At 53.1% G+C, this 27144-nt stretch overlaps 1 protein-coding gene across 2 annotated transcripts in view; it reads right to left on the bottom strand.

Moving 5' to 3' along the window:
- Window positions 1–26552, bottom strand: part of ERGIC1 (endoplasmic reticulum-golgi intermediate compartment 1) — a 101280-nt gene extending 74728 nt beyond the window's left edge. The window contains exon 1 of one of the 2 annotated variants that reach the window (XM_077757312.1): window positions 26463–26552. In XM_077757312.1, coding sequence (XP_077613438.1) covers window positions 26463–26482 — 20 coding nt within the window. In that variant the 5' untranslated portion in view covers window positions 26483–26552. Of the gene's footprint in view, window positions 1–21706; window positions 21785–26462 lie in introns of those variants that run through there. The other variant, XM_077757311.1, reaches the window with a different exon arrangement.
- Window positions 26553–27144: the final 592 nt, after the last annotated feature.

Raw genomic sequence — 27144 nt, forward strand, 5'->3', positions numbered from 1 at the left:
GAGCTGTATGCTTAAGAGGAGAGCACTTTATAGTGAGCCATGCTATACTTCAATTTAAAAATCAATTAAGAATTTAAAAAGAAAAAAAAAAATCTAATCCTTGGCCAAGTTTGGGAACCCTCTGCAAGGGCTTAGAATAATAATGAAGAGACTAGACCATTTCCTGAATTTCTTTCTATACCAGCTTGACATCTGAGTCCCTCCTTTGTGTATCTATTGACACCTCCCCTGGGAACAATCCCAAGCAAGGCCTAATGGCAGATACACAGGAGAAATGTTCCAAGACCCAAACTACATTCACACACGTCAGGCTGACTGAGATGGCAATCCTTCTTTGCTGTGTCACCTGGGCTTGGTCGTGCCCTCTCTGAGATCAGGTGACCTGGTCCACAAAAGGTGGTTAAGATTAAAGGAGACAATGTTCACCACTGGGCCTGGCACCTGTTATGTGCCACCCTCCCCTCCCGCCCCCGAACAAATGGGACCTATGAGTACAGCTCACGCTTTAACCCTCCAGAGTAGCGTTTACTCACTGTATGCTATGACTGGTAAGTGGCTTGAAAAATCAATTTAGTGGACTGCAACCAGCGTCAAAAAAAATTAGATTACAAGAGAATAGAAAATACCTGTTTGCACTGCCCATGATAAAGGAGGCATTGTTATATTATGTTTTTAAACATCACAGGCCAGGTTATACTATAAAATGTATTTCCTACAGAGGGTAAATGTCAACAGCGATTAAAAGCCCTGTTCCACTGAACCCCACACAGCCCCCGGATAAGCAGGTGCCGGCTCAACATGACAAAGCCCAGTTCTTTGAATTGTACAGGAACAATAGTGCATTATAAGAATACCTCTAATACCTTCACCAAGTCACACTTTTTTTCTTAAGGTCCCAAATGCCCTGAAGTTGAGGGAAGATCAACAGAACCCTAGAAACCCACAGGGGGAAAAAATATCTCAGAACATGAAATTAACTTTGGAACAATACTAGTAAGTAAATCACAATTGGGGTTTCCCCAGGTTTTCTGGTCCAGGGTCGGATGCAGGCCCCCACGCTGCCTTTAGCGGCTGGGTACTGCAGTTTCCTCCAATCTGTGACAGCTGTAAATCCTCCCTCGCCTGTCACAACTGTGACACTTCTGGAGGGCGTCTGCAAGTTATTTTGGACAACGTCTCTCAAACTAGGTTTGTCTGATGTTTTCTGGTGCTTCCAGCCACGGTGTGCGTTTCTGGGAAGAATCTCACCATGATGTGCCTTTGTCAGTGTACCTCATCAGGGCACATGGTGTCCAGGTTACCGGCGATGTTAGGCTAATTCATTTAGCTCACAAATATTTAGTGTCCATGGTGCCAGCCACCGCTGCTGGTGTTGGGGAAACGGAAGTGAGCAAGGCCCACAAAGTGAGGAACTTACATTCTCATGGAGGGGACAGATACAATTTGTGATTGGCAAGGGGCGCCTGGGTGGCTCAGTCGGTTAAGTGTCTGACTTCAGCTCAGGTTATGATCTCACAGTTCGTGAGTTCAAGCCCCACGTGGGGCTCTGTGCTGACAGCTCATAGCCTGGACCAGCTTCGGATTCTGTGTCTCCCTCTCTCTCTCTCAAAAATAAACATTAAAAAATTTTTAATAAAAAAAATTTGTGATCGGCAAAAAGGAGACGTGATTGCCTGGAAAAGTGCCAAGAGCTACCAAGAAGCACACGCGGTGATCTGATGGCATGTGAAAGGGGACACTTCTGGCTGAGTGGCTGGGCCAGGCCCCTCCAATCAGAGACCTGCACAGGAGGGAAGGAGCAGGCCAAGCTAGGAGCCTAGAAGGGCATTCCAAGCAAAGGATCTGAGGTGGAAGGTGAAGTCGGCTGGGTTAAGGAGCTGCGATGCTCACCAGGGCTGACACACAGGGAGGCAAAGGTGGCACAGGATGAGGTCAGCAAGGAGCAAGGAGGATGGATCGCACAGGGCCCTACAGGCTGGGAAAGGGCTCTGGACCATTCTCCACAGTGGATCTGAGGCACAGCACTGAGTGCCCAGGAGGGCGGGCTGGGTTTCACCCTGAATGACCCCAGCGGTCAACAACAGAGCCAGGCTCCAGCCAAGGCTGGCCTAGTCTGCGTCCACCCCGGCCAGGCCCTTCCTCCTCCACACAACACCAGCTCAGGCCCTTGGGCAGGGCTCCAAACACCGTGGAACTCGGGCTCTGGCTCTGGAATATGTTTTTGTGCTCACAAAGAAACACAGGCGTGGCTAACACCCCTGACTTCCTCCTCACACAAGATCCTCTGCATCTCCTGCTCTGGAACGACCTGAGTCCGGAGCCCGTGCAGGGCACCAGCCCAAGGACGGTTCCCACTAAGGTGCCCGCGGGCCTCGATTCTGCCACACAAACCTCCTTTGCCGCCCTGAGATCTGCACGTGCGCTTTCCACTTCCCCGTGTGGCAAGCTCACGTCCACAGGGTACGGCGCAGTAGTTGAGGGCACCGACTCGGACCCAGGCGTCTTGGCTCTGCCGCCAGCCGGGTGACCCTGGGCAAGTGAGCTCCCGATAACTGCAGAGGGGAGGCCGTGGGGATGAAATGGTTAATAGGTAGGACAAGGCAGAGTGGCACAGGTACCCTGAGAATGCTGCTTCAGCATTGGCCATGACCATTATCAAGGCCTCCCCGCAGCCCCCGGCCCTCCTCTGCTCCCCCAGGGAGAATTGGGCCTTATGTACCTGTGAGCTCGCGGCTCACCTGTCCCTCCCTGCCCTGACTTGGGGCCCAGCACTGAATAACTGCTGTTTGTTGAAAGAATGAATAAATAATGAACAAACATGTATGAGTAGGGGATGAGTAAATATACGTCAAAGGTAAGATTAAAAGCTTATTACTCAGGACAAATACTTCTAACACAAGTGTTGCTGGCAGAGTTGTGTGATTAAGACAGAGGCTTAGGCACAGCGGGGAAGAAAGCAACAGAGATAACAGAGATAACCAGGCCAACGTGTAATTGAGAACCCCAAAGAACAGATTTTGGAATTTGGAGGTGGAGAAGCCTAGCTTCCAAATCCCGGAGCCACCACCTACTGGCTGTGCTGTGGCCCTGGAGAGGCCACCATGTACAGGTGGGCAGGCTGTCCCCTGTGCAGGGGCTGGAAACCAGCCCCCACCCAGCTGGAGCTGGTATGGAGACTGTGTAGGGCTCTCCGATCCCTGAAGGAGGGAAGCTTTTTGAGCCATTCCCACAGAGGTGGCAGAGAAGGGACCCGGAGCTCTTAGCGCCCCGCGACAGTTCTCTGAGCCTCAGCCTGGCACCCTGTGTCAGCTCTCTGAGCCTGCAAAGTGGGGCCAATGACAGCAGCTACACCTCTCCTTCCAGGTGGGTGGATGGCATTGTTACCTCCATGATACAGTTAGCCTCCCCCACTTCCGTGCCCAGTGCGTGCGGCAATGCCTGGTACACAGTAGGCGCTCAGTGCCGCCTGGTGATTGAATGGGCTAACGTTACCGGCCAGCACCCCCGGCCCTCCCCTACAGGCAGCCCGAGAGTCAGGCCCCAGTGTTGTGCGCTCAGAGGCAGGCGGGACTGTGAACTGTAGTAAACTCTCACACCCTTCAGTCTGGAAGAAAACAGAAAACAGAAAGGACACGGGGTGGGGGTGGTAATTTGGGGCCAGAATATAGCCTTTTTCAGTCAGCTGGGAAGAGTGATAAGGAGGTGGCCGTGGGAACCATGGGAATTGGGGGGGGGAGGGGGAAGCGGGCCCCATTCACACAGAGCACGAAGGTTATGGCCCCAGCGGAATGTGAGCTGGGTGTGGGGCTGGGCCTGGGAGCAAAGTTCCTGAATGACCGGCTGGCCGGGCCGGGGCCTCAGTCCCCTCTTGGGAACCTACACGGCCAAGAGCAGTGTTTCATCAAAACAGGAAAAATCATAGAGGAAAAATGCGCATGTAAGGGGACTGGTATTTACAGGGAACAGCCCTGCCTCCACCCAAGGCCTGAGAGGATGCACCGGGTGAGGGGACACGGGGGGCATGCAGGGGAGCAGAGCCCTCCCACCCAGTGAGGCCACCCGCCACCCACCCGGGCCTGGGGGATCCTGGGAATCTGAAAGTGAGCCTGGACCAGGTGGTATAAGGAGAAGGCAGTGTGAACTCCATTAGTCATGACCTCAGAGCATGTTCCTCCAGCCACAGGACCCTCAGCCGCACACAGAACCTACCAAGCATTACTCATTCAAGTGCTATAGGACACAGGCATGCTCTCCCTGCTGTCACCTACAGGGTGGGAGAGCCCGGACTTTGGCCCAAAACACCTGGCAGGTAGGCACCTTGGGATCTCGGGGAGGTCCCTCACCAAGGCCCAGCCCAGTTTTTTTCTTTGACAACAGGGCACTCCCACACCTGTCTGCCGAGTGCTGGGAAGCTCGGCTGAGCCTATGAACTTGGACCCACCACGCTCACAGTAGGTCTAAGTACACAGTCTTTCCCTGGGCTCATTGGGAGCGGCCTGCGTCACAATCATCGTGGACACGTGGCAGCCGGCGATTTGGCGAAGGCAGCTCCATCTCGCCCCAGGATCCTGGGATGCACAGCCCTGGTGTCTGTGACTTATCTGTGTATCAGCACAAGGACTCTGCCTCGATGGCACCAGCTGAGCTGCTTCTCTGGTGCGTGACTGAAGAAGGACCTGGGGCGTGCGATGGTACAGACTACCACCACCCTCACGTGAGCACTGCAGAGGGATCTTAACTGCTCTGCCGCCCCTCCCCTGCAGTCCAGGGTGAGCTCTGCACAAAGATTTTAAAATGCTTCACAGGCCGAAAGCTTCTCAGGATGAAGGACACGTTCCCAACCATCCCCTCCAAGGCCCCCCATGGCCTAGCCCGGCTGACTCCTCCAGCCGGACATTCCCTGGTCCCCTGCCCCACAGCCTTTAGTTACCTCTCCACCTCAAGCCTTTGCCTGTGCTGTTCCCTTCACCTGGGCCTCCCCCCATCATCCCTAATGCACCCAACCATAGGCATCTTCAGAGAGCCACTGTAGTGAGGTTTCCCTGATCCCTAGAAGACTCCGGTCCTGGAGCCCTCGGTGTTGTCCTACACAGCCCTCATGTCAACTGAGAACAACAAATTTAATCGGGTGTTGGGTTTAATTGTTGAAATGAAAGGTTCCGTGACGGCAGGGGCTATATCCCTCCAGCTCACCGCTGGACTCCTGGTGCCCAGTGCAGTGACCAGGATGAATATTTGCAAATAAATGAGTGAATGAATGAATCAATGAATGATCAAAGAGCCCCGGGGGAATGAAAAAGGAAGCAAGGCTGAAAGCAGACAGAGGGGCTTAGATTTGATTATTCCTGCTCTAGCAGCTCTAATGGAAGGTGGAAGACAAGAACCTGGAGAGGAAGCCAAGTCATGTGTAAGGCAGCCGGGCTGCCTTGAGTCCTGGGCATCCACAGGACCCCAGGAGGAAGAGGTCAGTCACCCGGCGGCCATGGAGAATTCACACGCGTGATCTCATTCTGCCTCACACAATGCTGGGGTGGGACACTATTATTAGTCCATTGTTACAGATGAGGAAACTGAGTCCCAGGAGGATGAGGGACCTGTCTGAGGCCCCACAGCTGGGAGGGGGTGGGGCCAGGGCTATGACTGTTCACACAGGGCAGTGAGTTCTAGACTTAGAGGGAAAAGTCTCTTACTCAAGGCATCCCTGCGAGAAAGTGAAACAAATGTATTAGCATCTTCCTGAAACTGCTGGAACAGAAATGGTCATACCTGCACCAAGTTAGCATGGTAAGGGAGAAGGAATTGGACTGTTCCAGGCATATCAACCGAGAACCTATTCCAGCCAAGTCCAATGCCAAGCATCTCCTCTGCATTGGCCCCTGTGATCCTCGTGCTATCCGGCGCTCTCATCATGCCCATTTTACAGACGAGGACATGAAGCCGAAAGAAATTCCTCTTATTCCTAGTTTCAGATGCCTAAAACAACAAGGGTATTCTCTTCCCTGTGTTATGCTAATAAGCTTCAAATACATCAACATGTCCCTAATGTCAATGAGTGGCCTTGGGGCCCCAATTCTATTTTCCCCAACTGTGAATTTCCTGCAGTGAGATTTTCAGGGACCTCAAACCCTCGGCTACAATTCCAGGGTTATGTGTCTGTCTGCAGCGCGCTTTAGGCATTTTATATGTGCGAATTCAGTCTCAAGTTGGCCCCCACAGTCTGTCTTCTGTCTCCGGGAGAGTGTGAATAATGAGTAGTCCTCCCATCAGGGAAAATGCTCGCTTGCCTTCCCTGGGAAACACTCTAACCCAGGCCAATAGGCTTTCGGTTCCCCTTCATCCATGCTTTAGGGAATGCTGACGTTCACATCATCCCTTTCTTTCTCCTAAGCACCACCTGTGCTCAAGAACCTGCTATGGCTCCCCACTGTGTGATGCAAAATGTGCAGCCAGGCAGGTCCACACACTAGGCCCACCCTACCTGCCTTGGTGACCACCACTCTTTCTGACACCACTATCCCTGCCTCCCAATCTCTCAGCTGCAGAGTGTCTCAGCTGGAATGCCATCCCTTCCCCTCTGTGGGTCTCCCCCGGCTCATCTCTCAGGGGTCCCTCCTCCAGGAAGCCCCCTCATTCTCTCCCAGCTTGGGCACGTTCTGCCATCCCCTTCTCTCATCAAGAATTACCGCTGCCACGGCCACACTCCTCTCCAGCCTGCATCAACAGAGCCCACCTTCCCAACTGGACTCTCCTTCATGCGAGCAGGGCTCAAGTCCACTCACCCAGGCTGGCATTCCAGTCGTGTCTGCGCCTCTCCAGCCTGGCTGCTAAGCCAGCCTTGCCCTCCCTCACAGAAACGACAGCCAGCCTCTCACAGAAACCACACGCCGCCCACCCCTAGGGACACGGTGGCGGTGGTGGGGGAGGTCACTGATAAGGCACCCTTCTTGTCTCGGACTCAAGTGCTGTCAAGTCACCTCCTGCCAACAGACCATGAACCAAGACACAGGTCCATTGTCCTTTTTTTTTCTTTTTCTTTTTTTAACTGAATAGGATGTGACTTACAATTTAATAAGCGACATTTGACTAGTTGAAGGTCAACATTTTCCAAACATCAAGTCCATGCGGAAAGTCTGAATCAAAGAGGTCTCTTGGCAGAGTGAGCAAACGCTACGAGAGCCAGCAGCTGCTGGCCCGGCCGCGCTGGGTGCACCCCGGCCTGTCCCCACAGCGCAGCCTTGCAGGCCGCCGCACCGCAAATCGGACTTGGCAGCCGGGCTCAAACTCGTCCTCATCGTGCTGAGGGTCCAGCACACACGCTCATCGCGGCCCAGACGCACTCTCGGGCTCACTGTGTGCTGACACTTCACTCCCGTCCCTGCCTCTGGGCGGGACGGGACCCCTCGCCCTGGCATCCACCTAACCCTGCCCGTCGCTAAGGTCCCGGGGTGGCACCGCGGGGAGGCCCTCCTCTAGCCCTGCGCCAAGTTCCATCAGAACCCCCAGAGTCCCCTGGGCACTCTTGCTCAGAAAACTCTCGCTTGTGTAACTGTCCACCTTCCCTGCTGGAAGGGAAGCTGCAAACTGCAAGCTGTCCGCAGTGGAGAAGTGGGGGAGGGGGTGTCGGGGGCCGCGTCCCCTGGATCCAGACCGGGTACGGGCGGCAGACGAGTGTGCTTCCTCCCCTGTCCCCTTTCCCTCCTGGAAACCAGCACCCCCATCCGTGCCCAGCAGTGNCGGCGTTTCTATTTGTTTCTTAAATTGCTTTTGTAACAAGTCACATACGGAATAACAACAACAAATGTGTATTCACTGGATCCTAAGGGTGCCACACGACTGCTTCTAGAATGTTCACATTACTAGACTTTCACCATCGTACTCTCCCCACCTCACAGCTGAGGAAACCAAAGCCATCCCAGAAGGGCGCCATGACTGACCAGACGGAGCAAACAACTGGGCCAGAGCACAAACCTGGAGCTCCTGTGTGGGGTCCCACTCTCCTGACCATTACAATGCCCCAGAGAGGCTGCTGAAAATACAGAGGCCAGGGCCCTGATGCACCACATCACAATCTCCAGATGGGACCATGGGAAGCTGCATCTTAACCAGCAAATTGTCCCCAGCCAGCTGGGCAGACTGTGACTCCCTGGGCCTCAATTTTCCCAACTGTGAAATGGGCAACTCCTTCCCTACAGGGCTATGATGGGGTACCAAGGAGGGAAACACTGGGTATGTGTTCTAAAAACAGTGGAGAGGGGGTGTTTGGGTGACTCAGTCGGTTAAGCATCTGATCCAACTTCGGCTCAGGTCATGATCTCACGGTTCGTGAGTTCAAGCCCGTGTTGGGCTCTGTGATGACAGCTCGGAGCCTGGAGCCTCCTTCAGGTTCTGTGTCTCCGTCTCTCCCTGCCCCTGCCCTGCTCACACTCTGTCTTTCTCTCTCTCTCAGAAATGAATAAACATTAAAAAATTAAAATAAGGGGCGCCTGGGTGGCTTAGTCGGTTAGGCGTCCGACTTTCGCTTAGGTCATGATCTCACGGTTCGTGGGTTCGAGCCCCGCGTCGGGCTCTGTGCTGACTGCCAGCTCCGAGCCTGGAGCCTGTTTCAGTCTGTGACTCCCTCTCTCTCTGACCCTCCCCTGCTCACGCTGTCTTTCTCTCTCTCTCTCCTAGAAATTAAAAAAAAAAAAAAAAATTAAAATTAAATAAAAAATAAACAAAAACAGCAGAGGGGAACCTGGCCAGGGGTCCCACTGAGGAAGCAGCAGACCCAGGAGCCCCTCACAAGTCGCTAACCTCGCTGGGGCCAGTTCACCTGATAGACATCCCTACGTATCTTAGCTTCTGTGCAACATCCTTCCAGGTGACGAGCACACATGGCAAACCAGTTAAGCCTGGTGACAGGGTGGACACCGAGTCCACATCCCACACCCCCCACTTGGGAGCCCCGCACTGGGACACCAGCTGGGGCACAATGGCCACCCACCCCAAGGGCCTTCAGCAAAGACATGAACACATCTCACATATGTACACACTCACATGCACACTGCACTCTCACACACACACATAAGTGCAAACAGGCACTTTTTGTGACACACAGGGGTGGCTCTCCCCAGAGCTCCCCTCCCTCGGCCAAACCCACGCACTGTCCCTTCTCTGGGCTCTTACTGACAATATGCTCTGGGAAAGATTCCAAAATGACAGCTGTGATACTGCCACCCACAGGGCCACGTCTCATGCGGTAGCCTGTAAGTTCAAATACCGAAGCAAACTCAAAAATAATCCCAACCGGACACACTGGGCGCTTCCAGTGATGGGGTGCGGCACTGGGCGGTTTCCCATCGTGATCTCATTGAAGCTCTACTGTCCCCGGCAAGAATGCACCCGCCCTACCCCCACTGATGACGCGAGCAAGGTCTGGCAAACCAGGGGGCCAGCAGGTAGCAAAGCTGTCGTTCAAACGCGGCTATGATTCGAACTCTGCTCATTTACTATTCGACACATCTGTTAGTGTGCTCAGTTCTGTCCTGGGTCTAGGGGACCCAGCAGACCAAGAGGATGGCAGCCTGGTGGCAGACTCCGAGACCAAGCTCTTAACCCTGGTTTCTGCTGTATCCCAAAAGGCCACCGGCTCCTTCCAAGGGAGACCTCTGTGCCTGGGCTCTTGGTGTCCACTGTGGTATGGGGCCCACAGAAGACCCTGTGAGGCGGTGGAGGGTACTGGCCAGCAGAAAGCAGGCCTGCCGACACAGGGCACCCAGACCGAACGCACCAGCCTTTTGGAAAAGTAAAAGCCACCTCTGGGCCTCACTCTCCCCCTCTCTACTCCTTCCCCAGGGAGTGTCCTAAATAGAATCTGTAAGCCTGCTTGGAATTCTCTCCCTGTCCCTTCTGCTTCCCAGCTCGCATGCCAGCGTGCTCTCTCTCAAAATAAAATAAGTAAACTTAAAAAAAAAATGCTGGCATTTAATTCAGTTTTTTTAAAAGAATGTGGGGATGAAAGAATATCTGTGATGGGGCGGAATTCAACATCCCAGTGCTACCAGTTCAGTCTCTGCGGTAGCAAAACAAGCCTGTCAGGAAATTTCATAAACGGGGGAAGGCAGGGCAAGGGCCGTGACACTGACTTCGGACTTACTATGGGCCAGGAGCGGTGGGAGGGTCTCTCCTTAACTCTGCTCAGGCTGCTCAGCAGCCCTGGGGTGGGGTGGGGGGTGGGGGNGAAGGCAGGCTCAGAGAGGTGCGGTGAGCTACCCAAGGACATGCACGGCGTGGGTGGATGTGCCAGGACGCAAAGCCCCGCCGTCCCAGGTGCAGCATGCGGTAGCCCTTCTAGAACAAGCTGAGCCCCAGGTGTGTGACTCGTCATGCCCCAGTGAGACAGGGCAGGCAGAGGCCCAAGTTGGGTGACGTGCCTGTGTGGCCCCACTGCAAGGGGCTTGACCCAGGGCGGGGCGGAGGCAGGTGGGTGGACCCTCTGGAACCTCCTTTGACTCAGGGTGAACTCAGCTCTGACAAACCACCTGGCTTCGAGTGTAACCCAGTTTTATAGCTTGGACGACCAAAGCTGGATTGGAGAAAGTCGGACAGGTCTGAGAGAGAAACCAGCCCCCGCTACCTGATGGCTTAGTGATCTCAGGTGGGACCCCTCAGCTCTCAAAATCTTGGGTCCCCCAAGTCCAAAAACACGAGGCTGGCTCCATCCATCTTGAGGACCTCCCAGCTCCCATATTTACTGAGTCTAATTAGCCCAGACCCTTAACACACACCAACACTGGAGCAAATCACTACCTCAGTTGACACACCTGCAAAATGGGGAAGAGCCTCCATTTTTACTTCACATGGGTTCGTTGTTAAGAAGTGAATAAGATAACATATTTATAGTGTGTAGCACTGAACCCAATGCCCAGGAGATGCTCAGTAAGTTTACTTACTCAGTGTATTTCTACCATCACCCCACCCCTACCTGTCTAGCACCTGCAGTTTCTCACTTCCTTCCTTCCAGAAACATCTGACTGCAGAGAACACGTCAGGTCTAGGTCTCTGTACCAGGGACAGAGGGGTCAAAACCCGCAGCTGTGTCATTGGGAAGGGTCTGAGGCCTTAACTAGCACTCACCAAGATGCAAACGCCTCCTATGGCAAACTAACAAAGATGGGGTTCAAGTTCAGGAAAGCTGTGTTCCTGAGGCCCCTTTCCAGCTGTGTGAACCCTCTGAACCCCAGTGTCCTCATCTACAGAGAAAACAATCATCTGCAGACTGCGCTTCATCTTCTAAGGTCTTTCTAAACTCTTCTGTCCCACAGGACACTTTCACACTTTCGTGATCATTATCAATTCATTCAGATTTGTGGTACTCAGCTTCAAAATTACATTTGAATTGTAACCGTGAAGCCTTCCTCGGGCTTTTCCCAGCTTACCTGACCCTAAGAATCACAGAGGATGTTGGGGCGCCTGGGTGGCTTAGTCGGTTAAGCGTCCGACTTTCGCTTAGGTCATGATCTCGCGGTTCGTGGGTTCGAGCCCCGCATCAGGCTCTGTGCTGACTGCCAGCTCAGAGCCTGGAGCCTGTTTCAGAGTCTGTGTCTCCCTCTCTCTCAGACCCTCCCCTGCTCACGCTGTCTCTCTCTCCCTCTCCTACAAATAAATAAAAATATTAAAAAAAAAGAATCACAGAGGATGCTTTGGAAATGTAGACTCTTAGGTGTACCCTGGACCAGACGAGGCCAAGGGAAGGGAGTCACAGTGGTGGGGGACACAGGGCCGAGGTGACTAGGGAAACCCGCCCATTCTAGACTGAAATTGAAAATGGGTGGGCTAAGCCTCCGGGGTCAAGAATCTAACAGAAGCATCATTTTGGGGAGGTCAGAAAGTCTTAAGTTCAGGGTCTGGTTCTGTTACTTTGCCAGCTATGTGACTTTGGGCCAAGCCCTCAACTGCTCTGAGGCTGTTTGTTCAAAATGGGAACGATCAGGCTAAACCCCTAAGCTGGGGTGAGCAAGCAACGTCAGGTATCCTCTCCCTCCCAACTCCCCCGCCTCAGATTCAGGGGGCTAACGTGCCATTTCAAGCAAGTGAGTCAGTGAGGGTGGTGGATAGCCAGTGGCCTCGCGTTAGGACAGGCAGCCGGCCACCCATTCCCGCTTTGGGCAGGGCCTTAGTAATGTGTGAGTTCCCAATTCCTCAGGACACAGTCGGAAGGATACGTTTTCCATTCTCACTGCTAGAGACATAAAAATCCTTTCAGACACACTTACACCCTTAGGAGAAAACTAGAAACTTTTCCAAATGCAGAGATATGGCAACAAAGCGCCCAACCCCAGTGGGTCTGGACCCCTCTGCCAGGTGCTGGGGGGCAGGGTTCTGAGCTGTTTCGTGGAAGGTGTGAGGTGGGGAGAGCATGGACCACCCCCCCCATCCCCATACTTGGGATCTGACTCCAGCTGGACTGGCCCCTTCCTCCCAGCCTCTCTCTTTCATTTGATAAATACTTTCGGAGCATCTGCTGTGCGCAGACCCTGGCCTCAGCACCAGGACCCGGTGATGGTGACAAGCAAATAGATTTGGCCCCTGCTCTCAAGAGCTTAGGCTCCATCCACACAGAATGTTAAATGACGAAGGGCACACACAGATCATTACAACTGTGCTCAGTGATCTGAAGGACATTCCCAGGTATGATAAAAATGTTCAGCCAGGGAAGGGGTGGGAGGCGACCCAAAGCAGACTGAAGAGGCAGTCTGGGAGGGTCTTTGTGGAGGCAGAGTACCAGATGGCCAAGCTAATCCAGTTAGTTCCTCCTCTACGAACTCTTGAGCGCCCCATCTACTTTCCTGCCTTCTCAGTACTCACCACAACAGAGAAGAACTTTTTATGCCATTGTTTGTTCACCGTTGTCTGCCCATATTTCCCCACTAGCCTGGAAGTGTCATGAAGGTGAAGACAACATCAGTCTTGTTTTCACTGGAATCTTCCCCAGTAAATCTTTAAATGAGTGAATGGATGGATGGATGGATGAACCCCACTTCCCTGGGCCTCCAGCTCCTCATCGCCACTATGGGAATAACAATACCTTCTGGCCGTGTGCCTGGGAGCCCAGGGCACACTGCCTGTTTTCAGTGGGCAGAGCCTAGTGTTGCTATAAGTGAGGAGGATGGTGCATCAGGCGTGGGGAATTAGGAGAGGAAGCTGCGCCTCTACTCTGTGAACAAATCACTCTGAGGACTCCGCCCCAGTTAAGAGGAAAAAACAACGTCAAACGGGCATGCCAGGACACACGGGGAGGCTTCCCTTTAACAGCACACAGCCAAGCGGCTTCCCAGGTGCCAGTACCAACTGATGCTGTCACCAGACAAATTGATTTCGCCCACAGGGCCCGTGACTGGGTGACGTTCCCCGGCAGGCCCAGGCTGCCTTTTGATTTCCTGGCTCCTTGAAGCAGGCCTGGGAGGCTGGCACTCCTGTGCAAACCCGGCCCCGTGCACCAGGCGGGTAATGGGTGCCAGGGACAGAGAGGTGGGAGAGCAGCACGAATCCACACGCCCCCGGCCCAGTGCAGTCGCACCTGGCAGAGGAATCCTTCCCTAGCCAAGGACAGCAGCCAGGGACAGCAGAAGGAGCACTCAGATCTGCTGTATGGCCTTGGTGGTGGGGGCAGTGGGGGCGGAGGGTGGGTGGTGGTGGTGGAGAGGCTCATGTCTTGCCCTGGGCCTCAGTTTCCCCAGATCAAGGTGCAAACTATAACATGGTAAAGTGCTATGAGGTGAAAGGGTGCATCCCACCTACCTCTCCCTCCACCAAGTTCTAGATCTGTACATGTTGTGTGCTGGTTGTCCCCTAAGCCTGCATTCCCTGCCACCGGTGTGACCTAGGGTGATTTCAGATAATATGGGGGCAGGGGGTGACCTGGCAGTTAAGTGGCATTGGACTTCACAGTGTGGTTAATCCCTGCTCAGTTCTCATTTGAGCATTCTGCGAACAGTGAAGAAGTCTCAGGCCTCTCATCCTTCCAGCACTGGCCGATCCCTTTTCTAGCAGACTGAACAACGCTGGCAGGCACCAGCTGGCCAGAACGGAACAACCCTGCAATTACTTGTATCTATTTATGGCGGGTGATACGGTTTCGCCATGTTCAAAGACGTTATAAAGCTACCTTTTATAAATAAGGATGTGAAGTTAAACAACTGAATACTTTCAAGAAAAATTAAGTAAATAATACACGCTGTTTAGGAATGTGCCCTCAAATTATGGAACTGGGACCAGAATGGCAGAAGGCTGAGCAGCACTGGCGGCGGCTAGTTACCACCTCTGCGAATGACAGGCACATCGAAGCCCATCCTCTTCCCTTCCTCCAGGCACCCGGCTCACCCGGATCTCTGACCCCTCCCACGGCTGCGTGGGTACGGGTCCCCAGCTCAGGACAGAAGCGATGGTGTCACACCCACACCTTCCACCTGGTCCTCCACATCCTTCTCTCCCCAGTGCCAGGCCTGGGAGAGGATCCGACATACCCTTGGGGAAGACAGAGCCACAAGATGGAAGGAACCTGGGTCTCTGGGAACGCGTGAGGGGCAACGCATCCCCAGCCACCCTGGGACTCTACATGAGTGAGAAATGAACTTCTGCTGCCTTCAATCACTGTGACTTTCAGGTTGTTTATGGAAAGTAGCTGACTTAGGCTGATAGAAAGGCGGCATCTCTGTTCTAATTTCCTGCCAGCCTGGAAATAAATCTTCTACAACAGTCGAGATTTCCTGGTGTTTTTTTTTTTCTGTAGCAAATAATTACTGAGCACCTAATAAATGCCAGGTGGTCTTAAGGGTTTTACAGAGACAAGGGCAACGAGGCCTCATGACAATCCTGGGAGCCATACACTACTATTTGCAGTTGTGACCAAATACTTGCTTTACAATGAGGCAAATGAGGCTGAGGTGTGAAGCATCTTGCCCAAAGTCAAACATTTAGGAAGTAATGCAGCTGAAAATTGAACCCGGGACTGTTGGAGATAGACAAAGGCCTTCCTCTGCCACAATGCCATGTGCCTCTGCAAAGCACATCACCCAGGGAATGCCACATCCTATGCGCCGGTCCCTAGGCTGGGTCCTGCAGGAGAGAGCACAAGTGTGACGCTGTCACAGCCCAGAGTCGTTGGAGCCAGAGAAGAAGGGAGCAAGGGAGGCACGTAGCACAGAGCCAGATGGCGAGAGGAGGGGCTGGTATGGTCAGGGAGGGCATTGCCGCTCAGGAAGAACAGGCAGGGCTTCCTGGAGGAGGCAGTGCTTAAGGCTGGCTGAGGAGGGTGGGTAAGATTTCAGCTGGTGGAGGCAAATAGGGAGATGTTGTCTCATCCAAGCCAATAGTCACCTCTTGAATCCACAGGAACTGGCTCAGGACAGGCCCAGCACCCTGTGTACTGTAGGGGACCTATCAGACTGTGGACAAGTCTTTAAAACACCTCCCTGCACTGGATGAAACACTCCTAGTGCTTCCAAGTTTCCTCTTAACAGGCCTCATTCTCAGCTCTTTCTTGAAAGTGCCTGGGGCCTAAGGGAAAGACCGCTCCAAGCCGTAATGCTACCTCTGCCCCCTGCAATGTGACAGATGGTCCCCACTGCAGTGGCTTTCCCTACAGGGGGCCAACTCCACAGTGAGGAAGGGAGAGAGAAAGACTGCTGATCAAGAGGAGCAATACAGGGGCGCCTGGGGGCTCGGTCAGTTGAGTGTCCGACTTCGGCTCAGGTCATGATCTCGCAGTTCATGAGTTCCAGTCCTGCGTCGGGCTCCGTGCTGACAGCTTGGAGCCTGGAGCCTGCTTTGGATCCTGTCTCCCTCTCTCCCCGCCTCTCCCCGCTCATGCTCTCCCTCTCTCTTTCTCTCTCAAAAATAAACATTTTCTTAAAAGTAAAAAAAGAAAAAGAAAAGAGGAGGGGTGCCTGGGTGGCTTAGTCGGTTAAGCGTCCGACTTTCGCTTAGGTCATGATCTCACGGTTCGTGGGTTCGAGCCCCACGTCAGGCTCTGTGCTGACTACCAGCTCAGAGCCTGGAGCCTGTTTCAGTCTGTGACTCCCTCTCTCTCTGACTCTCCCCTGCTCACGCTGTCTCTCTCTCTCTCTCTCTCTCTCCTAGAAATAAATAAAACATTTAAAAAAAAAAAAAGAAAAGAGGAGCAACACGGGGGTGGCCTGGCAATGCTGTCCGAGCCAGCTCAGGTCACCACCACCACTGACACCGCGTGACACCCCGAACGGGATGCACTGCGAAAGGCACTCCACCCATAGCCGTGTCTAATCATAAGAACACACCAACCAAATCCAGACTGGAGGACATTCTTGCGGACACCTGCACAGTGCTCTTCAAGGCTGCCAAGGTCACAAAAGACAAGGGCTGCGGATTGTGTCCCACCATAGGCGACTGGGGAGACAGGACCACTGGAGCAAGGTAAGGTCTTGGATTGAATCCCGGTGCAGTAACAGGACGTCAGTGGAAAACAGGCGAAGTCCAGAGAAAGTCCGGATTTTAGTTAATCATAATGTGCTGATACCAATGTTTTAGGTGTAACAGATGTGGGAATGTTTGCTGTGAGCCACAGGGAAAGCTGGACTACCTTTACAAATTTTCTGTGAGTCTAGATTATTCCTAAATATGAAGTGTATTTAATTTAAAAGAGACAGAGAGAGAAAAGCAAATGCCAAAACAAGTCTCGTGGGCTTGGGGGGATGGGGGAGGATCTCTCTGCACCAGTGCTATATCCCCAACTTCTAGAACAGAGCCTGGCACATGGTAGGGCCCCAATAAATATGTTCAGTGAACCAGCCCCACCTCTACCATCCACTCCTGCCTCAGACGGGGGCTCCATAGACCAGCCCTAGCTGCTCCCCACTGGAGGGGCTGCACCCCACTGCTTGGGTCCCCAGCAGGGGCTCACTGGTGGTGACCTCCTGCCCATAGGTGTGTATGGTGACAGGACATGATCACCAGGCCCAGCCTCCTCTCCAGTGACCCAGAGTCCCTCCAAGGCTTCCAGAGAAAGGAACTGTAAACACAACAAAGTGGACGGCAGGTGACATTAGGCATGTCCATGGAAAGGCCCCAAGAAATTCATACCACTCGCCTCCGGGACACAAGAGTGTTGTTAAGAAAGCCAGCTCCAGCATCGTGGATGAGCCCTCGAGTCTCAGCTGCGTCACGCGCAGTACGTGTGACCTTGGCCAAGTCCTGTCCCTTCTTTGTGCCCAGCAGCCTCACCAGGCAAATGGGAATGATAAATGGTTCTTCCTCAATGTGAGGATCGACTGAGGGAATCCGAGGAAGGCCGTCAGCCTGGCACTCGATACACAGGGACCACTGTGGGTGCCGCTGGTACCACAGCACAGCCCCGGAAGGCCACCTGAAGACACACCCAGTGATCTGGAGCAGGCTGGGACCGCCGGAGAGGGAGGGCCGGGCCACCGACAGGGCCGTCCGTGCCGTCCCAGGACCATCCACCAGGGAACACCCCGTGGCCCAAGGCTGCCTCACCCCAAACCCAGGGGACCCTCACGTCCCTGCCTCAGGCTCCAAGGCCACGCCCACCAGAGCACCTCTGAGTCCTGGGGCTCTGCCCTGAGCCCTGTCCACCCAGCTAGTGTGTGGTCACACTGGTATGTGTGACACACGGGCTACGTGCTGTGGGCATGGGCCACTGTCGGCCGTGAGGAGGCGTGGATTTGGCCCAGTCTCATGTTCAACAAAAATAAAACTGGAAATGCTTACTAGCCGTTTTCACACAACTTATAAAATTTTCATCATTTCCTGAAAAACCGGGGAATGTGAGGAGCAAAGAACCCCAGAGCTACACCAAAGCTGCCCCTTCCTGGTGGGAGGGTTGCTTTCCGGCGGGCCCCAGCCCACACCCCATCACCCACCAAGCTGCCTGCCTGGGCCCTGAGGGATTCCGGGCATGCCACCAACCATTTTCGCTCTCACCACAGGTCAATGCCTTGGTGTCTGGGGTCACCACGTGGGTGCCACTCAGAGAGGGGCAAGCTCTGGGTCAAAGCACCCCCGGTGTTCTCCCTCCTCCTCCTCCTCTCTCTCTCTCTCTCTGCCCCCGCCATGCATGAGCACACACACTCTCTCTCAAAATAAGTAAATAAACTTTAAAAAAAATAAAGTGTGCAATTCAACGGCTTTAAAAATAAACAAACAAATAATAAAACTGAATAAAGGCAATAATTAACAGAGTGAAAAGGCAACCTTGTCACTGGGAGAAAATATTTGTGAACCATAGATCTAAAAAGGGGTTACTATCCAAAATATAGAAGAAACTCCTTCAACTCCACAGCAAAACAAGACAAACAAATGAGAAAACAAATAGCCTGACCAAAAGCTGGGCGAAGAACTTAAACGTTTCTTTCAAGAAGACGTGCAAATGGGGAACAGGGTATATGCACAGCTGCTCAACATCACTGATCATCAGGGAAATGCAAATCAAAACCACAATGAGCTATCACCTGACACCTGTTAAGATGGTCACTGTCAAACGGTAAGTGTTGCCGAGGATGTGGAGAAAAAGCAACCCTCATGTGCTATTGGTCAGAATGCAAACTGGTGCAGCCACTGGGGAAACAGTATGGAGGTGCCTCAAAAAATTAAAAACAGAAATACCATATGATCCAGTAATCCTGCAACTGGATATTTATTCGAAAGAACTGAAATCAGGATCTTGAAGACGAACCCGCACCCCCACGCTCACGGTAGCGTTATTCACAACAGCCAAGATGTGGAAACAACTTTAAATGTCCATGGACAAAGAAATGTGGTCAGATGTCCAGTGGAATACTATTCAGCCTTAAAATCCTGCCACATGGAACAATATGGATGCATCTTGTATTATGCAAATAAAACAAGCCAGTCACAGAAGGACAGATAGTACACGAATCCACTTACACGAGGTATCCAACACCATTAAACTCATAGAAACAGGCAGTGGAATGGGGGTGCCAGGGCTGGGGAAAGGGGGAAATGGGGAGTTGCTCTTCAATGGGTCTAAAGCTCCAGTCATATAAGATGAAAGAGTTCCGGAGGTCTGCTCTACCACACCGTGCCTACGGTTAACGCTACTGCACACTTAGAAGTTCGTTAAGAGGGTAGATCTCATCTTAAGCATTCTTACCACACAATTTCTAAAACACCGAATCAGCAGCGTGACTGTACAGTGAGATCACGCGAGTTTCCTAGGGTGACAGAACTGTTCTGTATCCATATGGGGGCGGAGGTGGCTATACGACATAAGGTCTCGAATTTCATAGAAGAGAACACAAAAAGAAAAGTCCAATTTTTGGTATGTTCATTTCAAAAAAGAAAATGAAAAGAAACCAAATTACGAATAACTGTATCTCGTGGGGCCCGGGCGATGTAAGTCCTGTGATGGGCCCAGCAGAGCACTTGCCCATCACAAGCTGAGGAACCGTCAGGCACAACTCGCGAGATGAGCATTGACTCTTTTCCTCCTCCAGAGTCTGGCCTCTAGACTGAAGGCGAGGGAGAAAAAGAGGTAAGGCCACAGAGGGGCTGCCCCAACACCAGGACCCAATGTTCCAGGGACCGTGACTGTACTTTGGTTTCGTAACAGCCAGGTCTCTCATCTCCAACAGGGTCTTCACCTTTTGGAGAAACAGAACATTTCATCCATTTCAAATGGATCTTGCTTCCTGTCCAGCTGTGCCGCCCAGTGGGCTGCAGGAGGAAGGGGCTTCAGGGGGAGGACTACACAGTCAGGTGCACGCCGGTCCCCAGGGCCCCTTGATGCACTGGCTGTGCGATCATCATCTCTGAGGTCGATTTCCCTGGATGGACGACAGGCATAGTAATGCCCCCTCAGGGAGAGTAGATTTGCAAAGCACCTATGCACCCCATGCTCTGGACAGTACAGGGAACCTTGACTTTGTCCCGCCTCTCCCAACGGCCAAGACTTTTAAAAACAAACACATGCTGGGGCTCCTGGGTGGCTCAGTCGGTTAAGCGTCTGACTTCAGCTCAGGTCATGATCTCACGGTTCGTGGGTTTGAGCCCTGCGTCGGGCTCTGTGCTGACAGCTAGCTCACAGCCTAGAGCCTGCTTCAGATTCTGTGTCTCCCTCTCTCTCTGACCCTCCCCTGCTCACGCTGTCTCTCTCAGAAATAAACATTAAAAAAAATTTTTTTTAAACAAACACATGCTAGTGTCAGGCGGTTTTTTTCCTGTCCTATACTTTTCCTGCATCTACAACCCACGTAATTAAGTTAACAGACCTGAATGTTAAAGTGGACAGCAGACAATTAGGCTAATTACTACTTCCTTAAGGGATCAATTAGGGCGGTCTCCCACACTGTCTTTGAGAAAGGGTACCGGGTGCCTCATGAACCACTTGGTGGCTTGGACAATTGGTTTGGCAAAAGCTGCACTGAAACCAGTGACTCGGCTTCCTCTCACGCAGGACTTCTAAGTGACTTTAGAAAGGTGCACACATGTTGTGAATCCACAGGTGGGGGGCACAGTACGGAGCACGGACTCGGAGGGGCCGAGTCACAACAGTCATCTAGAGCAGGGCTCTGGCAACCCTACCACACATCCAAACCACCTGGGGGTCTTATCAAACCACAGATGCACATTCAGGGTGGGCACTGAGGTTCTGCATGTCCCACAGGCTCCGGGTGACTCTGAAGCTGCTGGTCTGGGGACCACACTCTCAAGAGCAAGGGCATCAGTGGAAAGGTAAGACCACTTATCGACCCCTTCACTGGTGAGGAACAGTCCCCAGGTAGGGAAATGGCTTGCTGTAGGTCACACAGAGTGAGAGGTGGGACCAGACCCTGCACCCCAGCCTTCCCTGCAAGTCCCTACTCCACCTCTGGCTGCCCTGTTCTCTGGGTTTCGAGCAATCTTCTTAGTCTTGGTTGTGTGCTGGGGCGCCTTTAAAAAACACGGATGCCTGGGCCCCTCCCCCTCCGATCCTGATTATTGGGTCTGGAGGGTGGCCTGAGTTAAACTCCACCAGTGATTCTAATGCACAGCCAGCCAGTGTTGAGAGGGTCAGTGAGACAGAGGGGATGCGTAAGCATCACCCCAAATGCCCTCCTCACGCCCTGCCTGCCCCTCTAATGCCTGATGAAAACAGCCCAGCAGCAACTCCAAAATAAAACCAGAAAGGATTACCAGATGGGAAACGGCACTTATCGAGGCCACAGGGGCTAAAGCCCCTCTCAGAATATCAGGTATCACAGTCAGGAGTCAAACCGCCCCGAGGGGACAGATTTTCCATCTTTTCTGGGTCCCAATGAGCAGGTAAACTGATGTTCTACGCTTTAAAGCCCCAGGGGCCAAAGTGGGAAAATCTGGACCCTCCGGAGTGAGATGCTCTAAGTTAGTATGAGACCCTTACTTGGCATCTTTAAAGACAATTTCCAAAACAGGTGTCAGACCAAAAGAGGCAGAAGGAAGGAAGGAAGGAAAGAAGGAAGGAAGGAAGCAAGGAAGGAAAGCAAGAAAGAAAGAAAAGGAAGGAAGAAAGAAAAGGAAGGAAAAAAGAAAAGAAAAAAGAAAAAAAGAAGAAAAAAATGAGTGACTTTAAGCTTCTTAATGAGCACTGTAGGAAAAGAATTAGAGATGAGAAACCCAATGAATCCCGTTAGAGGAGACACCCATTCTGTCTGCACTTGGCAAATGAAAGGGGGAAAACTTGAGAGGAACTTACAGCGAACAAGTGGGGCTCTGGAGCCAGGAGGCAGCATTCCATCCTGAGCACCTTGTGCTGACCCACATCGTTCCTGAACTCTGCTGCACCTCAAGTGGCTTATCTGTAAAGTGGGACAACAGTGTCTGCCTTGCAGGGGTGCTGTGGGAGTCAATGAGTCGATACAGGTAAGATTCTTACAATCATGTCAGGCACTAGTAACTGCTCCATGAACACAAAATACTGGCTTCGTTTTCACACCGTTTTTCCTCAGGTCTAATCATTTCCCTTTTGACCTCATTTTTAATTCCATTTGTGTGGTATGTGTGTATGACACACATACACATTTACTTATTTTGAGAGAAAGAGAGAGAGAGCATGTCCCTGAGCAGGAGAAGGGCAGAGAGAGTGGGAGACAGAGAATCCCAAGCAGGCTCCACACTGTCAGTGCAGACCCCGATTTGGGGCTGGAACTCAAACTGCGAGATCCTGACCTGAGCCTAAACCAAGAGTCAGATGCTTAACCGACTGAGCCACCCAGGCACCCCGGTCAATTTATATTCTTAAAAAAACTGTTGTGAAGTATGTTTCTATCAGTTTCCTCAAGTTACTTCTGGAATGAGGCAGGATAGAAATACAGACACTCGCGATAACTACTAGGTGCGGAGTGTTAACTATGTGCTCACAGTCCCTGGCGGCGGCTGGGGCTTGGCTTGGTGTAGGGAGTGAGGGAGGCTCAGGGTCTGCAGGGCCCCCCTCAGACAAAGCCGCATGAGGAGCTAAGGAGTTCATACTGGATCCTCACAGCAATGGGCCCTGCTTGGAGGCTGAAACCAGGACACGAGAAAATTAGGTGAACTGGGGAAAGCTCACTATAAAAATACACACACACACACACACACACACCGGTCAACTTTGGAAAGCTCACTCGGGGTTCTTGAGGAAGTCTGGGGTCAAACCCAGGCACCACAGCATGGCGTCTGACCTAGGCAGTCACATAGGACCCTGTGCTCCGAGGGCCCCCATGCTGATTTCAATGCTCTGCTAGGTCTGTCCTGAAATTCTCAACACTTTCCCAACACGGGGTGCTGCCATTTTCGTGTTGCACGGGGCCCCACCAATTTACATAACTGGCCCTACCTTGCAGGGATCCCTTGTGTGCCCCTCCATCTACACACCAGCTGAGGCACTTAAGGTTACCACATGTCCTCAAAATAGGACACGGAGGCTCTGAGAAGTTAAGCTAGCTGGTCAGTGACGGGGCAGCAGCACACCCGGGTCTTGGGGGTTCCAACTTGGGGGCCTCCATTGTGGGAAAGTGGCCCCCTCTGCCTCTCCGAAGGCAGTGCTCAGGCTCCTCCCAGCCTGGGCTCCAGGAACTGTCCTCCACCCTCAGCCCAGGCGGAGTGGTAGGCAGGTGCTGCTGACCCCAGCCAGCCGGAACTGGGTGCGCTCAGAGCCAACGCCCCCGGATCTCAGCCACAGGCCAGTTCCACAACAGCAACGGGCCAGCAGTTAATGAAACAATTCACCAGGAGCAAAGCAAACACGAGTAATCTTTGCAGTCCCGGGATCCCTCCTCCCCTAACCCCCAACACCAATTCAGGGCACATTCAAGGAAGGAAGGGGGAGGAAATTCTCCAACAAGAGCTCAAAATCTGCCCAGTAAAGGAAGAGTCGACGTATCAAATCACACCATGTCTTTGGCGTCCTGGACAGACTTGGAGAGGCATTTCCAAGGACAAGTTTGGCCCAAGTGCTGTTCTAGGTATTGGAGTTACAACAGAGAATGAAACAGATAAAAATCTTTGCCCTAAGGAGCTCATGTTTTAATGGCAGGGAGAAAGAGAATAAGCATAATAATTAGGTGAATTATACAGTGTTAGGAAATAGAGGTGCTTACATGAAATAACACCAATCATGAAAATTGCGGCCAAAAGTTATTGGGTGCATACTCTGTGTCTGAATGCTTTACACACATTGATTCATTGAATCCTCTCAAGAAGGGCTACTGCTCTCATGTCCATTTCACAGACAGGAGAATACACAGGAGGTAAGTTGTGCAAGATCGGTCCCACGTGCACTAAGAAAACAAGAGTGCTGATAAGAAAGGGCAAGAGTCTGCCATTCCCCCCAGCCTCCTCCTGTTTCTGGTTGGTTTTAAGGCACCAAAACAGGCAGGAAGGCCTTGAACTGGGAGAGGGGGAGGAGGAGGCAAGATGGCGGAGAAGTAAGGAGCTCCATACATTTTACTTGCCTGCATCTCTCAAACAGAGAAAACCTGAAGTCATAGGACACTGAACTGGGGGTGGGGTTCCAATCACAGTACCCCTTTCTATTCCCCCATAGTTCTTAAGAGATCTAACAGGACCGTGGGACCCTCCAAGCTCTCCCTTTTCTTCCAGAGCTAAGGCTTTGGAGCTAATAGCCCAGAGTTCAAATCCCAACTCCACCAGCTCACCAACATATGGCCCTGGGCAAACAGCTTCCACCTGTCAGCCTCCCTTTCCTTTGATTTAAAATGAAGATGAAAACTCCCTCTCACAGGTGACAAAGGAACAGACATCAAGTCTGGACCTTGCAGTGCCTGTACAGGGGCAGATGCCCCAAGCACGCTGGCTCATACATTCTCCCACTCCTGGGACCCACAACACCCTCCTCTCTTCCCTCCAGTGCTGAGAGGGCACGGCTACCCGCCACCCAGCTGGGTACTGTGGGCCACGTGGCAGAGTGCTGAGCACGGTAAACATCTGATGAACACTGAAGAGGAAGAAGATGTGCAGGATGGTGGAACCTTCCTCAGAAACTGAGCCCTGGAGTTAACAGACCTTTAAAAGTACAGGTTACTGGGCAGAAATGTCTTGTCCCCCAAAGGGCAAATGCGAAGTGGTGAAATCTATTCTCACCATTCTGTGGTAAGCCCAAGCCCTTAAGAAAACGTATTACAACACTTCATTTAGCTGGGGCCCCTGTGGTACCAGGGCACTCCAAGCCACCAACTCAAGGGGCACCAGGTAAGATGCTGCTCGTTGACCTGGAACCCTGGTCCACCCTTCAGTCTAGTTCTCACGAGGTCCAAGGCAAGACGGTCCAAGGCAAGACGCTCAACGTGGAGCATCAACTTCCTGCTTTTAAGATAACGGGTTAGGAAGTGCAGAGAGACAGGATTAAGTGACCGAAAGCAGTGATTTCTCCAACAAAGTCAAAATCACCAGAACCTATTAAATCACATGGAGATGGGAGGGGGAAGATCTGGAACCTTTATTATCAGCCTGGTAAGGGGAGGCTTTATGGAACCAGGAATCCAACGTGCCAGCCACAGCTCTCACGGCCTGATGTTAACTATCAGTAGAAGGACTGCCCCTGAATTCCATCAGAGGGACTTTCTTTGTTTGGAACTGCCCTGGGTCTGCAAGCATTTGTCTGAGACCCGGGTGCGAGCCTCTGGGCTTCATGGAAGGGGCGGGATGCTTGCTAGATGGCATCGGTGCCCAGGACAGGCTGGAGTACCACATCAGCCAATGCATCGGGGTCACTGCCAGGCTTTTCTTCCTGGGAAAGCTCTCACTTTACCCTGACTTCACTCACACCTGGAGGGAGGGAAAGGGCAGGAGAGGGGAGAGAGTTCCCTCCTGTGAGGCATCAGAATCCCCATTTGTGGATGAAGAAATGACCTCCTGGAAAAGCTCTAACATCCTCCTCCTGAGCTCTAACCCTACAGCAGGCTCTGACTTATGCACTTCTCACGCATTCAATCCCCACAGGTGAGGACCTTATTTTAGCCCCAGTCTGCAGGTGGTAAATTTTAGAGATACGGAGAAGGTTCAGACATTTGCCCAAGTTATCCCGCTGCACAGCTAAGGGGAGGTCTGAATGAATCCAGAGCCTTCGCCCCTAACTTCCAGAATATACCGAGCTGCTCAGTGGAGGGAGCAGAGCCAGGATTCTAATCCAGCTCTTCCCCTACTCCAAAGTCCTGCCTTTCTCCTGGCCAGACCCCGGAAATGTGGCTGCCTCAGGCCAGGGCATTCCCTGGGGCTCCGTACCTCATGGGAAAGCCTGGTGGAGACCCCTTCCCAGGCAGGCTTCCAGAAGGCCTAGCCCAGCACAACGTGGGCTATGAAGCAGCCGGACCCTACAAAGGACCCATTGTAGTGACTGCAGAAAGCCAAGGCCAGACCAGGCTGGGCCCTCTGGGGACTCCTGGCCTCCCCCCTTCCCGTGGTGCCCCCCATACCCAGAGAACAGGACCTGGACCGGCCCAGGCCTCCTGTTCTGCCCAGGCTGGGGCAGCCTCAGCCTATGGAAACCTAAAACCCTCCAGCTGCTGCCAGGCGGTATGGGGCTGCAGACCCCTGCGGACTCACTGGAGGTGCCCCGACGCACCTGTCAGCAGGGGCCACGAAGAGACTCCACGGACGGCAGGAGGGGGATGGCTCGTTCGTCCCCATCTGGGGATCTGGGGGGAGGGAGTTCCTCTGTTTCCCAGAATGGGGGCGCAGATGCGGGTTAGCGTGGTGTGGGGCCAGGCTGGGGAGGGGGGCTCCGCTGAGGGAAGGGGTGCGGCGGCCCGAAGGTGGATGCCTTTGCCTCTCCCTGCAGGAGGGGGCCCTCCGCGGTTCCGGCCGGCTTTGTGTGCTGCAGGGGGCCCGCCCCGGGTCCCTGAGGGCCTGTCGAGGCATGCACAGAGCTGGGGGCTGCTTCTGCGTGCCGGCAAGAGGGGTCCGCGGCGTGCCCGGGCACCTCCCGCCCCCGTGTCCGGGGTCGCCACACTCACCTCCTGAAGTCAAAGGGCATCGTGCCGCCGCCGCCGGGGGTGGGAGCGCTGCAGGCCAGGTGGGCCGCGGCGCCGCGGGGGCCCCAGCCCGCNTCCGCCGTCCGGTTAAAGGGGCCCCGCGGGCGCGTAGGGGGAGGGGCCGACCTTTGGGGTTCGAGACTGGACCGGGGGACCCGGAACCCGCAAAGACGCCTTCCTTCCTTCGCAGCCCCCGCTGTGTTTTCCTTCGCTTTGCCTCTGTGGCCTCGGGCAAACCTCAGCCTCGCAGCGCCCTTTTGCATTTGTAAAACAGTTTCCCCGAGTTGTAAGGATTAAATGAATGAATGATCCAGATTTGGGTCGCGCACAGCGGCTAGCTCTGGGAAAGGAGAAGACCAGGCAATCCTAGACTTATAAAGTGAACCCACCATTGCCCTGCTGTGCCTCTCTGAGAAACACACTTGGCATCTCTGAGCTCCCACCCCCTTTCACATATGCAACGAAGAGGCTGATGACATTCGAGGGACTTTTTCCTGGGGGTCAGATAAGAAAGTTGGGGAGACTGGCTTAGGGCAATGCCTGGCACATAATGAGGGTTCAATCACCCGAAGTGATTGTGGTGGACCAGACAGCTGCCTCTTCTTTCATCTTCTATTTTTGGTTCTCTCCAACAGGATTCATTGAGAGCCGGCTGTGAGCCAGG

This window comes from Crocuta crocuta, unplaced genomic scaffold, assembly GCF_008692635.1.
Source record: "Crocuta crocuta isolate KB4526 unplaced genomic scaffold, BGI_CrCroc_1.0 scaffold131, whole genome shotgun sequence".
In the NCBI taxonomy this organism is placed as follows: domain Eukaryota; kingdom Metazoa; phylum Chordata; class Mammalia; order Carnivora; family Hyaenidae; genus Crocuta; species Crocuta crocuta.